The 15,266-nt window shown below is 37.3% G+C and overlaps 1 protein-coding gene across 2 annotated transcripts in view; it reads left to right on the forward strand.

Moving 5' to 3' along the window:
* GPD2 (glycerol-3-phosphate dehydrogenase 2) overlaps positions 1-15,266 on the forward strand; it is a 139,297-nt gene that overhangs the window by 66,369 nt on the left and 57,662 nt on the right. For both annotated transcript variants that reach the window (XM_036092219.2, XM_036092218.2), the window contains exons 4-6: positions 4,600-4,724; positions 6,011-6,108; positions 7,147-7,310. In XM_036092219.2, coding sequence (XP_035948112.1) covers positions 4,600-4,724; positions 6,011-6,108; positions 7,147-7,310 — 387 coding nt within the window. The remainder of the gene's footprint in view (positions 1-4,599; positions 4,725-6,010; positions 6,109-7,146; positions 7,311-15,266) is intronic.

A 15,266-nucleotide genomic window follows, 5' to 3' on the forward strand; every position in this document is an offset into this window, starting at 1 on the left:
CCTCTTTTCACTTCCTTACTTTATACTTAAAATATCAGAAAACTGAGCTCTTAATTTTGGATCAGTAATTTTTGAGGGGAGGAAAATTTTGGATTTTGAGGGGTGAAACAGAAAGGAACATATTAGATAATGGAACTGTGCAAGATTTTAAAGCTTTTAAAAATTTCATTGTCTTTGCTTTAGTTCGTTAATTAGTTAAAAATATATTTATGAGAGGGCGCCTGGGTGGCTCAGTCGTTGTGTCTGCCTTCGGCCCAGGTCATGATCCCAGGGTCGTGGGATCGAGCCCCACATCGGGCTCTCTGCTCCACGGGAAGCCTGCTTCTCCCTCTCCCACTCCCCCTGCTTGTGTTCCTGCTCTCGCTATCTCTCTCTCTGTCAAATAAATAAATAAATAAAATCTTTAAAAATATATATATATATTTATGAGAAACAGAACTTCTAGTAATGTCTTGATTTTGCATCATTTACGTCCTCCCTCATTCAATTGTTCTCATTCAACAAAAATGAGAAAACATTTAGTGTGTAATAGCAGTTGAAAATTTAAAAATATTTTCTTTTTTTTTCGAATATCTGGGTATTTTTTGTGTTTGGTTCTGAAAACTTTTGATAATATTTTTAGGTTACATGGTGCTTGAATATATCAATTTAGCTATAACTTTGGAGGTTACATTTTTATGTTTTTTTGCTCTGGAAGAAGCAGTATCATTTCGCTCCAGGAATTTTGGTGGGTAGCTTGATGATATGGCACTAGAAATAATAGGACAAGCAAAACAGCCTGGTTTGACAGAGGAGCCCATTTTAACTTTTGTTGGTATTCACTAGGGTTTTTCACATAAATACATGTGAATAACTTTTTTAAATGTCCAATACTTGCAAAAGCAGTTTTGAGGCTTTAAAGTGTTAGCTCTCACTTACATATCCTGAAATAGCCTCCTGAGATGGGTTGCTAATTCCTAGAGTAGTTCCCTGCCTCACACTCTTGTCAGTTTAGGAAAGAAAAAAAAAAAAATCCATCCTGATAACACAAGCCCATAAAATGCTCTCCTCATATCACTCTCCAGTACCATCTTCTGCTTTGGGAGGCTGGACTCAGGAGCAGGGTTCATTGCCCTGCTCCTGCTGTATGGCACACATCCCCTAAATGGTCTGCCCCCCATCTCTTGACCCCTCCACCCCTACTCTCCACCCCCACAGAGGGATCTTTCTAGAACATTAATCTGATTTCTCAGCTTAAAACACTTTGGTGGTTCCCCTGACAGCACAATTGTGTTTCTCAAAACAATATCTGAGAATTTCTGGAAAAAATTGAAATGTTATTCCTTTTTTATAATCATCATAATAAAAAAAGCAACCAGCAATACCTTTCCTCAAAATGGATAACTTGGAGCTGAGAACTGTGCTTGGGTTCATGCTTCTTTAGCATTGATGCCAAATCTTGTACTTTCTTTTTTTTTTTTTTCTTTCTATAATATTTCTTTTATTTTCTTTATTGTAGTATGATTGACATATAACATTAGTTGCAGATATACAATATAATAATTTGATATTTGTATATACTGAAAAACTATCACAGTAAGTCTAGTTGTACTTTCTGACAAAGCATGTGCTTCTCAGATCAATCCACGACTTGGAGCCATGGTCTCAGAGGCATTTTCCTTTTCAGGAGACTCAGACATTACTTACTTGTGAGAAACAATTGCCCATAGGACAGAGTCCAGATTTCCCAGTGTGGATGAAAGGCCGTTTGTGATCTGCCTTTTACTATTTCTCCCCCTGGATCTCCTTCACATTGTCCCCAGCCCCTGAGTGACAAGCGGCCCCTAAATGAGCTGGGCCATCTCAAGCATTTGCCTTTCACTTGCTTAAGTACTTTTTTTTTTTTTTTTTGCCAGTGATCATTCCTTCCCCTCCTATCTTGAACGCATACTCCTCCGTAAACTCAGCTTTTCTTGAAGACCCCAACCCCAGGTGCAATGAAAAACTTATATTGTGTCTGCAGTTATTAATCACACGGGGAATCATGCCATCAATAAGCTACCCCAAAATTTAGTGGCCTAAAACGACCTTTGCTATCACACAATTTTGGTGGGTCAGGGATCTGGCTGTGCCTGAGCCTGGGTTCTCTAGCTCTGAGTGCTTCCTAGTAACTCCCGTAGTTGTTGGCATGATTCACTTCCTCACTGGTGTTTGGACTGAGGCCTCAGATCCTTGTGACCTGTTGCCTGGGGGCCTGCCTTAGGCCATGGTCTTAAAACATGACAGTTTGCTTCATCCTAGAAAGCAAGAGAGGGCAAGAGAGAGAGAGCGGGAGTCACAGTCTTCTGTAACCTAGTCACAGAAGTGGCATGCCCTAATTGTTGCATTCTGTTCATTAGAAGCAAGGCGCTAGGTCCAGTCCACGCTTGCGGGTAGGGGATCCCCTGCTGGGAGGTGGGGATTACTGGGGACAGGCCCAGGTGGGGAGCCAGGGGTTGGATGGGAGGGCTCTCTCACTCTCATGTCCCTGCCTCTCGTGGGGCAGGCATCTTGGTGCCATGACTGGATTTCCAAGGTTAAATGAGAGGTATAGTTTAAATAATCTGGCTCTTAAATGCCCTTCGAAAGTCAACTCCCTCACCCAATCTTCAACTGAAGACACAATGGTCTATTTTAGCGCTGGAAGAAGATCTCTGTTGGACTTACTAAGAAAAGGTGAAAAAGCTCACCAAAGCAGAGCATTCTTGAGATTACCAAATGTAATCTTGACTATGCAATTTTAGGTTTATGTCCTGATTTTAACTTCTAACCCAGAGTAAGATAAGAGTTCTCTGTATTTGCAAATCTTAGCACCTATAAAACTATTGCACTTACTTGCCTCTCTCTGAGCTGGGAGCTGCATGACAGCTTGGTCCATGCCGAATTCATTTCTAATGCTAGCACTTTGCCTGGCACTTACGTTCTCCATATTCTTTTAAAATATATGTGCTAACTTGACATATTTTCCTGTTTTTTTTTTTTTTTTAAATACATTCAGTACTGAATTTACTAAGCATATCTGATAGAGTTTTCAGAGTTGGGACTTTGACAGGTCTTTGTCTGGCATAAATGCTTCAAAAGTGTGACCTGGGGCTACAGTACCTGTGTTATTTTGCTAGTTATTTAGAGCATTAGCACTTTTGCCCTTGAATCAAAGTTCTCTACTTTTCCTCCACGGTTTCCAAATATTTTGTCCTTTTGAGTCAAGGGAATTGCCCTGATTTTATGATGACATTTGGGTACGATATTTAAACTGTTAAAAGTTATAAAAACGACCCTTTGGTATTAAATGTAATAAATGGCTCTGAATTGAATACATGCACAGATTCTCTTATATGAGCTTTGTGAGCCCAAACTTTTCCAGTTACATATTCTCATTGTAATTGGATTCTATGACATTCTCTCATCCACTATGAGTATGCCAGGCATTGAAAATTCCTCCTGGCTCGGTGTTGATGTATATGTTGCGTCTTTTGAAGTTTGGGGTTTCATCTCTAGCTAGTGTATGGCACTTGTACTACTGTGGGTCCTACCCAATCCTAAGAAGCAGGGATGGCTCTGTAAGAAAAGAAAACAAAACAGAGCTGGTTTCATCCGCAAGAGATTTATTGCAACCCTCAAAGAAAGGGGCAGAGACGTGGTTTCTAGAACCAACCTGTCCTTGCTCAGCCTCACCTTTACCAAAAATATTGTCTTGTCTTTACTCATGGATACTCTGCACTGGGTTTATTTGTCCTGGCTTGTATTTTTCTTTGTAATTCTATAATACTGTGCTTGCCTGTCTTAGACTATAAATCCCTCAATGTCAGAGGTTATTCTCTTCCTTCTTCTTCCCTTTTGATGCCTTTGGTCTTTTCCCCCATTTTATTTTATTTTTTTTTTTTTTAAGATTTTATTTATTTATTTGAGACAGAATGAGAGAGAGAGAGAGAGCACATGAGAGGGGGGAGGGTCAGAGGGAGAAGCAGGCTCCCTGCCGAGCAGGGAGCCCGATGCGGGACTCGATCCAGGGACTCCAGGATCATGACCTGAGCCGAAGGCAGTCGCTTAACCAACTGAGCCACCCAGGCGCCCCTTTTCCCCCATTTTATACCCACTCTAACACCACCCCAGAAATGGCAGCCAGCACATAGGAGGTCTGGTCGAGATTTTATGGATGATGTGTTAGAGTAGACTAGGGATGAGGGGCTGGGACATGTGAGAGACTTGTAGTGAGGGATGAATGTGAGTTCCACAAGGCTTCGAAACAACACTGAGTTAACTCTGCATGGGCCAGGATGGGTGCCAGGCTCTCCTTCAATGCCCCGGAGTATGTTACTGCCATGAAATTGTACTGTAATATTTTCTAGTTGTGAGTCATTCACAGTTTAATATGCTTCTAGTTCTGGTTTGACTTTTCCCCCAGGAAGAGGCTAAAATCTCTTCATTATAATATAGACAGTGTACTGCACTTTGAATACAAATTTATCCATGTTCAGAGTAATTTTTCTTGTGATTGTCTCTACCCTGGAGAAGTGCCTTTAATGAATTACATACAAATTGTGTAATTTAAGAAGTTAATTTGGTTTTCTGGTTACACAGGACTAAAAACAGCCCTTGTAGAAAGAGATGATTTCTCATCAGGGACCAGCAGCAGAAGCACTAAATTGATCCATGGTGGTGTGAGATATCTTCAGAAGGCTATCATGAAGTTGGATATTGAGCAGGTAATTGTGTATGCTGGTTGTTAAACAAAAAATGCGACTATGCTTTTTTCTAACCAATTAAAGCAGGTTTTTTTTTTTTTTTTTTTTTTATGGCTTTTAACATTTCTTCCTGTTGGAAATACCTATTTAGTGTGTATTCTGCTGGCATATCCTTCAGGAGAGGTGTGCCGGCTCTTTCCCGTAGCATCATGTTTATGGGTAATCAGGGGCTTTTTCCATGCAGGCATGTCAAGGTAGCAAATTTACAAAATCACCTTTGGATATGTTGCCTTTTAACAATTGTGATGGTGTGTTTGTTTGTTTGTTTGTTTTGCCAATGGCTACCACATTGCTACTTTCCAGACAGTTTCGGGGGACCGTGTTGTAATACAGGAGTGTTAAATTGATCCTCTTACTGTAACTGCAATCATACACTCATATTGCCACTGACATATTCTTAAGGAAAAGATGATCTGAGTCATGCTTTTCTTATGTCACACTTTATTGTGTCCAGTCTGCCACCATTTGAAAACTGCCAAGGCAGTGTGGAAGATGACATTTCCCAGAGGGGTAAAAAAAATCAGCTGAACTCCCTATCTGCTTCTGGTACATGAAAAACATAGCAGTGCTAACTTGACATTGTCAGTTTCCAATGTGTCTTCTTTGCTTCCGTGTCTCTTTGGCATCATGATGGATGCAAAGAAAAGAGCATAGGACCTAGAATCAGATGACTTGTGATGTGTTCCAGCTTATTTATTCAATGTCTACGAGCCTCAGTTTTCTCATTTTTAAATTAGTGTTATAATAGTAATCCTGGCTTTTCAGAGAGGCATAACGAAGACGAAGGGAGTCAAGACAAAAGCTTTTCTGTAATCTATAAAATACTGTGCAACTCCTAAGTATTATCTCTGCTTGTGTTAGTGGAGGCAAGGAGGGAACATTTAGCGTGAATTTGAACAATCTGTTATTTCTTACACGGGGAAATATTATAGAGGACTGAGAAGGCGGACAATACAGAGAATGCAAGATAAATTGTTACTATAATCTTGTAACTCAAGTCAGGAAAAGATCTTACACCTGGGAACTCTGACAGCATGTTTTTCTCCTATGCAAATACAGTTAAGGTTTCTAAAAAATCTTTCAGGTTGACGGCATGATGTATTATTAGAAATTTGATTAGGAGGGAGCTATCCTCACTCAGAGGTAGAGAGGTTTCTGTGTATCAATCAGTTGGCAGGGTGTCTATTTGCCATTTGAAAATATTATGATCTGTTACTGCCAAACTAATTTTCTGTTTTGCTTTTCAGTATAGGATGGTAAAAGAAGCCCTTCACGAGCGTGCCAACCTACTAGAAATTGCTCCCCATTTATCAGCTCCGTTGCCCATAATGCTTCCAATTTACAAGTAAGCCTTTTGATATCATCTCTATACTATTTGCTTAACTGAGGTCAATAGAACAACACCATTTTAATGGAAATAGTCCCTCAATGTGTATTTCTTAATGTACTTTTAATTGGTCCTAATCTTTAATCCTTTTCAAATGTTTGCCTTTGTTGTGTTTAAAAGTGTGGCTTTTCCTGAATTACCCTTTTCTGACCCACCTCTAAGGGCTAGATATTGAAGGCTGAGGAGGTTGTATTCTGTGTTTATAATTAGTAGTTTCTAACCCCAGTTTACCGAGAGTCTTTAGAAGAGCAACGGCATTTGGCCTGGGAACAGAAGAGGGTCGGTCATTGGCAAACAAAAATGCATAGTCAAAAAGTATCCTGCTGCAAAATCTGAACCTAACATGTACCAACTCCAAGCCTAAACCATTTTGGCTCATTTTAAATTTCCAAATTAACCAAAACTGAAGTTTGGTTTAGAGGTGTCAGATTATAAATTATAAAACCCAATTTTCCTGATGTTGTTAGAGCTGTCCATGAACTTGCCTTAAGTTGGAATACAGGTAATATGAAACAGTGGTTTATGCAACTGCTAGCCACATGAGAGTTGTAAGTGCCTAGAAACAGATTTTATCATTTTTGTCCGTATTTTGTCGTAGATGGCTTAGGACATCGTGAACCAGTGAATCCCTACCCTGGGTGCACATGAGGGTCACCCAGGCCCCCAACCTTCGTCCACTTAAATCAGTCTAGATATGTGAGGCCCAGGTATCTGTATTTACGGTTGGTGCTCCCCAGAGAATTCCCATACGTGGCCAGGTCAAGAAGCACTGCTTTAAAGATGATTCATTTAAAGTCTCACTGATTCATTTACTTATATAATTCAGCTCAGTTGGTGTCAAAAACAGTCATGCAGTTCCTCCTGTTTCTTTTGCAGTAAGTACACTTCTAGATATACATAGCTTTTCTTAAATGAAAAGTATGTTGTAACTTGAAGTGGCATTCTACAGTGTTCTGCTCTGTGTCTCAAGAAACCTTTCCCCTATTTATGCTGTAGGTGGTGGCAGCTACCTTACTACTGGGTGGGAATCAAGCTATATGATCTGGTTGCAGGAAGTAATTGCCTGAAAAGCAGTTATGTCCTGAGCAAATCGAGAGCCCTTGAACATTTCCCAATGCTCCAGAAGGACAAACTGGTGGGAGCAATTGTCTACTATGACGGTATGTGGTTTTTCTTTTTATAGGATACTTTTCTCTTACTCATGACCCTTTTAGTATGTTCCTAATGAGATAGTTTTGCATTCTTAATTTTAATGCTGATCTTAGACAACACACAAACACGTGTGCACACACACAAACACACTCACCATTTTGTCTAATACTAGCTGAAGAACTACCTATGGCATTTTGCTTTTAATATTGTTTGTTTTTGCATATTCTTTTTCTTCTTTCATTTCTACTTGTGTCTCATGGTTGGTTTGGTTCATTTTCCATCATTATGAATCCGGACCCCACCCACATGCCATTTAATTTGTTATATGTTTGCCAGTGAATACTTGCCTTATGAATATATTATAATGTTGAAAGCAGCTGAGGATCTGTTAGGTGTTCTAGATGAAACCTCTATTTTCAAGGGGTTATAAACCTAGGGAAAAATGCCTCCTGGGCTGAAATTGACATGTTTGTATTTTGCACAGGACACAATTCTTGAACATATAATTTATGTGATGAAGGTAGATGAATGAACATTGCATCTGTGAAGCCAAAGCCCCGGTTTTTATTGCTTATTTTATTGTTGTTAGATGTTTTCTAACAGTAACATTATCTAATATCCATTTGCCATGTGTTCCATGTTCATTCTTTGTGTGTGTGGGTGGGTGTGGGTGTATGTGAACAATATACTTTTACATAAACACTTTTATTTGAAGGAACTAACCACTTAATATATCTCCAGATGGACCACAGTACAATACAAGACAAAATAGGAAAAGCCATTTGTGAAATTTTACTATACTTTTAAAGGGTGTATGGAATTGGAAAATAGTCCAGGGATGGATGTCCATTTATAAAATAAATAGCTGGACACAGATAATTAACTGTACATGCTCAAAAAGTCTTAGAAATTTTGGACACAAAGGACAGCTTAGGCTCTATAGCTTGGTGGGTTTTTTGTTTTTTTTTTTAACCCCATTATGTGATCTTTTGTATTTCATGTTAGATGTTAGATATCTAAACTCTTAGCATGAAGAAATGGTTTTTTGGTTTGTTTTCTGTTCTCTCTTTTTTTTTTTTTTGTTTTGGTCAGGAGGCTTTGATATTTATACTTCATATTATGGGATATCCTCAAGGCTACCCCCACCTTTGTTCTTCTTCTCAGTGTTAGATTTCTGAATCAATTGAGCTGTCTGTCATGCTTTCATGTGTGAGTGCAGAATGTATATGCACAGAGGGGGCAACAGGGACAAACTCAAGAAAATGTCCTAGGAGCAACAATATTGGAAAAATGGTAAGGGTCTTAGACAAACATTAAAAGCTAGAAAATTCACAATTTACAGTGCCTTCCAGCATCTAAGCACCACAGGGGGGGCACTTAACTACTTTTTTGGTGCCCTTGATTGAGCCTACGTGTTAAAGGACAACCTTAACTGTGAATTTGCTTTCTCCACATCGGACCCTTGATGTTAATCCACTGTAGTTTAGTGGGTGATTATATTAAAGAGGTTTTTGGTCCAGGAGGAGTACGAAGGTATTCTGCAAATGGCATTCTGCCCATCCTGACAAGGAAATGTTTGTGCCCTTTGCCTCACATGACTCATTCCGCCTGCATAAACCCTCTCAAATACTTGGTCGTTTTCTTTACCACGTGATGTAGCAAACACTAACTAGTTTTATTTTTTAGCTCGTGCATATCTGAGTCTCCTTGAGAGGACTGTGCGTGGATGTCATAGCTGAATTTGTGGCGTCCTGGTTTTTTGTTGGTCTGATATTGTTAGGAATTATAGATTGTTGTTGATTCTCTATAGAGAAACCAAAGAAAGTCTATGTCACATGTGCAGAAGAAACATTATCCAAGTAGAAGCAAGAGGAAGAAGAATTTCTTTAAAATTGGTTTTCATACCTGTTACAAGTTGCAAAATTATGAGTTTAGCAAGGATTATTGAAAAATACAAAAATCTTTATTTAAAATAATTTCCGTTTGGTATTTGAAGGTTGACTGTAAAAATCGTGTCTTGAAGGGGTGAAAATAATTATATTCTAGTCATTTGAAATATGTATAAGTATGTTTATTTATATTTATATTTTTATCCTTATTCTGAAATGATACAGGTCCAACTATGTCACGCTTGAGGTGAGGCAAAACAAGAACGTCAAACAAAGTGTAGTGTTGGTTTCACAACTGTGGCCACAGATGGAACAACTCCTGTTTTACCCAATGGTGTGCTGAGCAAATTAAATATCAATGAGGGAGTAAGGTAGGAAGGAGCAGATAAGTAGAAACGTATTAGATGTAGTAAGTGTGTGCTCAGAGAAAGGAAGGAATGCCTTATCCCTTGACCAGACAATACCATTATCATCCTGTCACCAAAGTATTTCAAAGAGGAAGAGTTACCTGAACATTTACTATGGCAAATGAGGTCTACACGTTGTAATTTATAAGATAAAGCTTTCTTAACAAGAAAAAAAATTCTTCTTTATAAACTGAGAATGTAATAAGCTACCCAAATAATTTCAGAACGCGTTTGGGCTGTTTGAAATAACTTTTTTTTTTTACTTAAAAAGTAATTATTGAGGTAAAATTCCCATAACATAAAATTTACCACTTTAAAGTGACCAGAAATAACAATTTTTATAATTCCCAACTTGGGAGAATCTTGATTATTGGTGAAAAAGTGGCACAAGTAAGTACATTGAATTTCTAAATGCAGCAAGAAGTTTGGTTATCTAAAAACTCTTATTAGTAATTCATTATACAGTTACTTCAGCATCATTGAAAAGTGACATATAACGGTGTGAAAATACAGTCAGTCTAGTAAACATTGCCATGAACTTAGACCAGTGGCTGAGACAATCTTTAACGTTCCTCAACACTGAGATGTTAAGGCTGTAAGGTGTTTCCTCTGAAGTACAAAATGTACAAGGATCAAAATAGTTTTCTTAATTATTCATAAGAATAGTTTGGCCTATGTAAATAGTGATGGCCATTGCATTTGATTAAGGCAAAATTTATTCCCCCACTAAAGTCAATGAGGGCAATAAAATAAATTCCATATACTTTTAAATGTAGTAATTATAGTGGCTATTATGTGCTTGGCATAGGTATGATCCATTTGCCATCTTTTGTTGTTAAACTGCTGAAAAACAAACTCACACATATGGAGGAATTACTACCATCTTTTTCAGTGCAGACAAAGTAAATGTCAAATTTCTCAGTAAAATTCATGTGAAATGAAAGTTGGGATAGGAAGTGACAGATCAGGTTATATTTTCTCCCGTCTTCTGCCAGAGAAAACATACAGTCAGCTCACCGGTTTTCTGAAGGAGACAATCCTGGTGTTTCCTACCTGTTCCTTGCCATCTGCTGCCAGAGAGCCATCAGCTGAATGCTGGCCATGGCATTACCCCTAATAAGGTAGGGAAAATGGTGGCTAGTCCAACTCTCAGCAAGAAGTATTTAAGGCAGACAGGCTTGGGTGTCTTGGCATGCTGGGAGATATGAACTAGCTCTGGAGGGGGGTGCCAGTTTCCTAAGGAACTTATTTTGTCTTCCTCTGTCAACTTGACTTTAATCTTCCAGTTCCCAGAGTATGATCTTGGTGCCATGCTAGTTGGACTCCAGTTATCCAATCCAGTGAACAGAAAATGAGATATAATTAAAAATCGTTAAATATTTAAAACCAGTAAATACCACCATTAAGCTTCTGTAAGATGAAACTGGAGAACAAAATTACAGCTTTAAATTCTTCCTTCTGAGAGTCAAGATACTGACAGAGAGAGATGTCTGTTATTTCATACCCAGTGATGTCCTGAAGTATTCCTTATGCACATATGAAAATAGCTACCTACAGGAAATTACATTAGCTTTCCTAATGTAAATAAAAGTTGGTTATATCCATGTTTCAAAGGGGGACTTAAAGCCCAGGGTTCACTAGAATATTCATTTTTATTCCAGCCTAAAACTCAACAGCATACAAATAGATGAATTCAGCTCGTGAGAGAGCAAAGCCAATTTAATCTCTGGCTCCCCTGAGGTAAATGTAGTTCACGGTCCTGCCCCCACCCCAACCTCAGCTATAATCCCTGGCTCCTGGAGGTAAAAATGCACTGAAGTGAGGAAAATTCTGCAGCAGGATATAATGATCCAAAATGACAGGGACAATAATGACAATGAATTTCATGTCTCCCAGTCATGAGCTGGAGATGCTTGACTAGGCTGACTTCTACAATTACATTGTTACAGGTACGGCAGGGGATGCAGTTAGCTGTGTGCTCTGGGGGGACGTGCCTCTGGCAAAAGGCGTATTGTGGAATCCAGACTCTTTTGTTAGGAACAAACTATCACTCCTCGAGGCACGCACCCACAATTGTATACTTTAATAAAAGAAATCCTGGGTTAAAGACAAGTCTTTTAAGGTATTGATTTTATCTATTTTGAAAACTAAAAAAAAAAAAAATCAATTACCCAGTAACACAAAGTTGATTTTTTTTTTCTTTTTTGGTCTTATGCTTTTGTTTTTGTTTTTCCTTTGACTTCCTGGAGTGTAAGTCAAATCTAAAGATGGTGCCTTTAATCCTCATTTATAATATTTGCAAACACAATTGTTGAACTAATTGGGTGTTATCAACTTTGAATCGGACAGACACATTAACTTCCTCAGAGTAATAGAAATAGGTTGAGTAAATAACCAACTGATGTGGATGTACAAACAAAATAGAGTACCATTATGCAAGTTTGGGCCATGTGCTCCTTAATATAATTTCTTGGAGGGTTGCTACGGTGATCTCTAAAGTGGAGCGTGTGAGCCGTGTGGGGTGCACAGGACCAACCACTAGATGTAGAATGAACAGATTAGAACTTCTACTTGGCTACATTACTATCAAATTCCTTAGAAATGATGGTTTTTACATATGGTTCAAATGTCTATAATATGTAAGTACAAGGATTTATATATGTATGTGTGTGTGTATATATATATGTACATACAATAGTGCAGGTGTGCAATTTATCAGTAATTACATATTGAGGTTATATGCTGACATTTACTTTACTTTTGGGACACTAGACTTAATTTTTCTTTTTTGAACCACTGGGTTAGTAATTTGTCATCATTTTGTGTCTTTGATAACAGACTAATTTGAATGTTTTCAAGATAGGTGTATTCGGCTAGAGGAAAAATTCCCCTGAAAGAAAAAACATCACCAAACCCATTCCTTCATTTCTCAAGGCCCAATTTCTGTGAACTTTGACTGAGGGGGTCTAAAAACTATCGACAAAGAGGGAGTATTGTCTTGGGGACCTCAACATTATCAAAATTTGGCATGATACATTAAAACTTTGTTTATTGTTTTTATTTTTATTTTCCATCTTAAAATAAAAATATCATAAATTCATTTTAAAATGTAAAATAGTTGTATTTGCCAATAATTCTCCAGGCTCCTAACCCTTTTTTAGATCCTTATTGTTGTACACACTGAGGTATAAAATTATGTAAATATTGATGCATATAAAAGAATACATTTAGCGTATATATAAAGACCCTGGAATCCGAAGGCGACCTTAAAATTGAGAACCAATACATTGAGGCTATTTGTGACTTCAAATTGTGAATATTCCCCATTTCATCCTCTTCGCTCTTTCCTAGAAATTACTATTATGAATTTTATTATTAGAGTTTCTTCTCTTCCTTTTTTATCTTATGTAAATATATTTGAAAACAACCTATTGGTTAGTTTTGTTTTTAAACGTTGTAAAAGTATAATATGATGTGTTATATAAATCAATATAAAAACTTTGGAAAACAAACACTTCTAATAAAGTTAAGCATACACATACCTTGTGAGTCAGTAATTTTGCTACTAAATATATACCCCAGAGAAACTGACACCTGTCCACTGGGAGATAAGTACAGAAAAGTGCATTGCAACGCAGGGTATAATTTCAAAAAGGGAAATAATTCAAATATTCACTTGGTTCTGGATGCTTTGCAATCATACTTGAAAAGTGCTTTCCAAAGTGCTGTAGTGTAGTTAAAACAATCAGCAACATGGAAGTACGTGACTTAGGCTTACAAACTTTATTGAGTTTTGAGCCCCACATTACACATCTATGAATTTAGGCCTTTAATACCTCACTCACAGTGTATTTTGAGATTTAAATGATTTAATAAATGTAACATAACTTAATAAGCATAAAACAATATTTAAATATTAATTGTTTTATTTGGGTCGATTTTATGGATATTCTATATAGTCCACGAAATTTCTACTTTTCCCATGTTACAAAACGAAGCATCAGTTCTACCTAGTCTCTTTATATATATAAAATTTGTGGAGTCTTCCAGAAAAAAAATTTGCAAAACATTCTGAGGAGTAAGGAAAATTTTATGCATATAGCTATGCTCCAGTTAAGCATATGATCTCTGAAACTGAAGGGTTAAAAGTACATTTTAAAAGAACTTACTCTAAAATTATCTACCTCTTAGACATTGATCTAGAACATATTTAATGTTTCTTCTTGTGCATATGTAGTTTACACTTAAAAGTTAAGTGAATAATCTTTATCTTGATTTTCTGCTGTTGTCTTTTCCATTGTATTTTTCCTCTTGTTTTCTGTGAGTTAGATTAGTGAAACTGACATCATTGCTCATATAGTAGGCATCTTTTTTTGCCCCTGAATTCTGCCTTTTTGCTCTTCAGTGTATCTGGATACCAACTAATGCTAAATGAAGTTTGACATGTACCCCTAAGAAACAAAAGTTATAAATTGTGGCTTCAAAGGAAACCTTGAATAAATAGGACACATTTGTGTCCACCCAGGCTAACATCTAACATATGCTTTAGCTTCCTGATGATGAGACAGAGCAAAATAGCCCCTAGGAAAGTTTGCAGTGGTTTATTGCTCACTTGACCAGCGCATATTAAATACCAAGCTTTCATCCCCTTATAATTAGTTTTTAAGAAAATCAAAAGCACACAAAAGTAGATTTGATCAGGTGTAGCATACTGAGATAGCAGTAGTCATCCGTATTCTACCCTGTATATACAAGCTTAAAAACAGTCAAAATAGTAGGATATATATGAATATAAGTTGTTTGAGCAGATAGTTCTGGTGGGTTCACAGCAAACTATCTGCCTCACACTCTGTTGCTCAACTGACCCATTGTCTTTTAAATTGAAATATAGTTGACACACAATGTTACAGTTAGTTCAGGTGTATCCCAGTTGACTTTAAAAAAGATGATACAGGATCAAAGGCAAAAGCTATTGTATCAAAAATCTCCATGCCCTCTTGCTTCCAGTTTACTCATCCATCCATCCATCCACCCACCCATCCATTTATTTATTTATTTATTTATTTATTTATTTATTTATTTATTGGACTTCTACTATTTTCCAGACATTGTTCCTGGCATTAGGGTCAAATGCATTAAAGACAAGAGTTCTGAGATTTCAGGTTTTCAGAGAGTTCAGTGCATATATGCCAGATATTGTGCCCAACACATGGTCCCTACGGCCAATAGTGTTTTACATTTGTGTAGCAGAGTATGGTTTTCAAAACATTTTTTTTTTTCTCATAAATGATCTTGGTTGACCCAGCTCAGTATATATGCTGGAATGGGATATTCTGGTCCCTCCCCATTTTACAGGGGAAAGGGAATCATAGAAAAATATCTGGATCAGTATTTGGACATGTGGGGATGTGAAAGTTTGTTTTGTTTTGTTTGGGTTAAAAAGAAAAAGAACTTTCCAAAATGTAGATTATAACAGTATGGCTTCTTTTAGCTACCATTTGGTTTTAAGTATGTCACAGACTTTAACAAAAAATAGCCCAGTAGTTCAACAAAGTATACACATTTTTATTAAGGGGAAGTTCTAGCATGTAAAAGAATAAAAATGATAAAATGAACTTCCAGTTTGAACACTTAGAAACTCATGGCTAAACCTCATCTATATTCTTAT

This window comes from Halichoerus grypus, chromosome 4 (genome assembly GCF_964656455.1).
Source record: "Halichoerus grypus chromosome 4, mHalGry1.hap1.1, whole genome shotgun sequence".
NCBI classification, from domain to species: Eukaryota; Metazoa; Chordata; class Mammalia; order Carnivora; family Phocidae; genus Halichoerus; species Halichoerus grypus.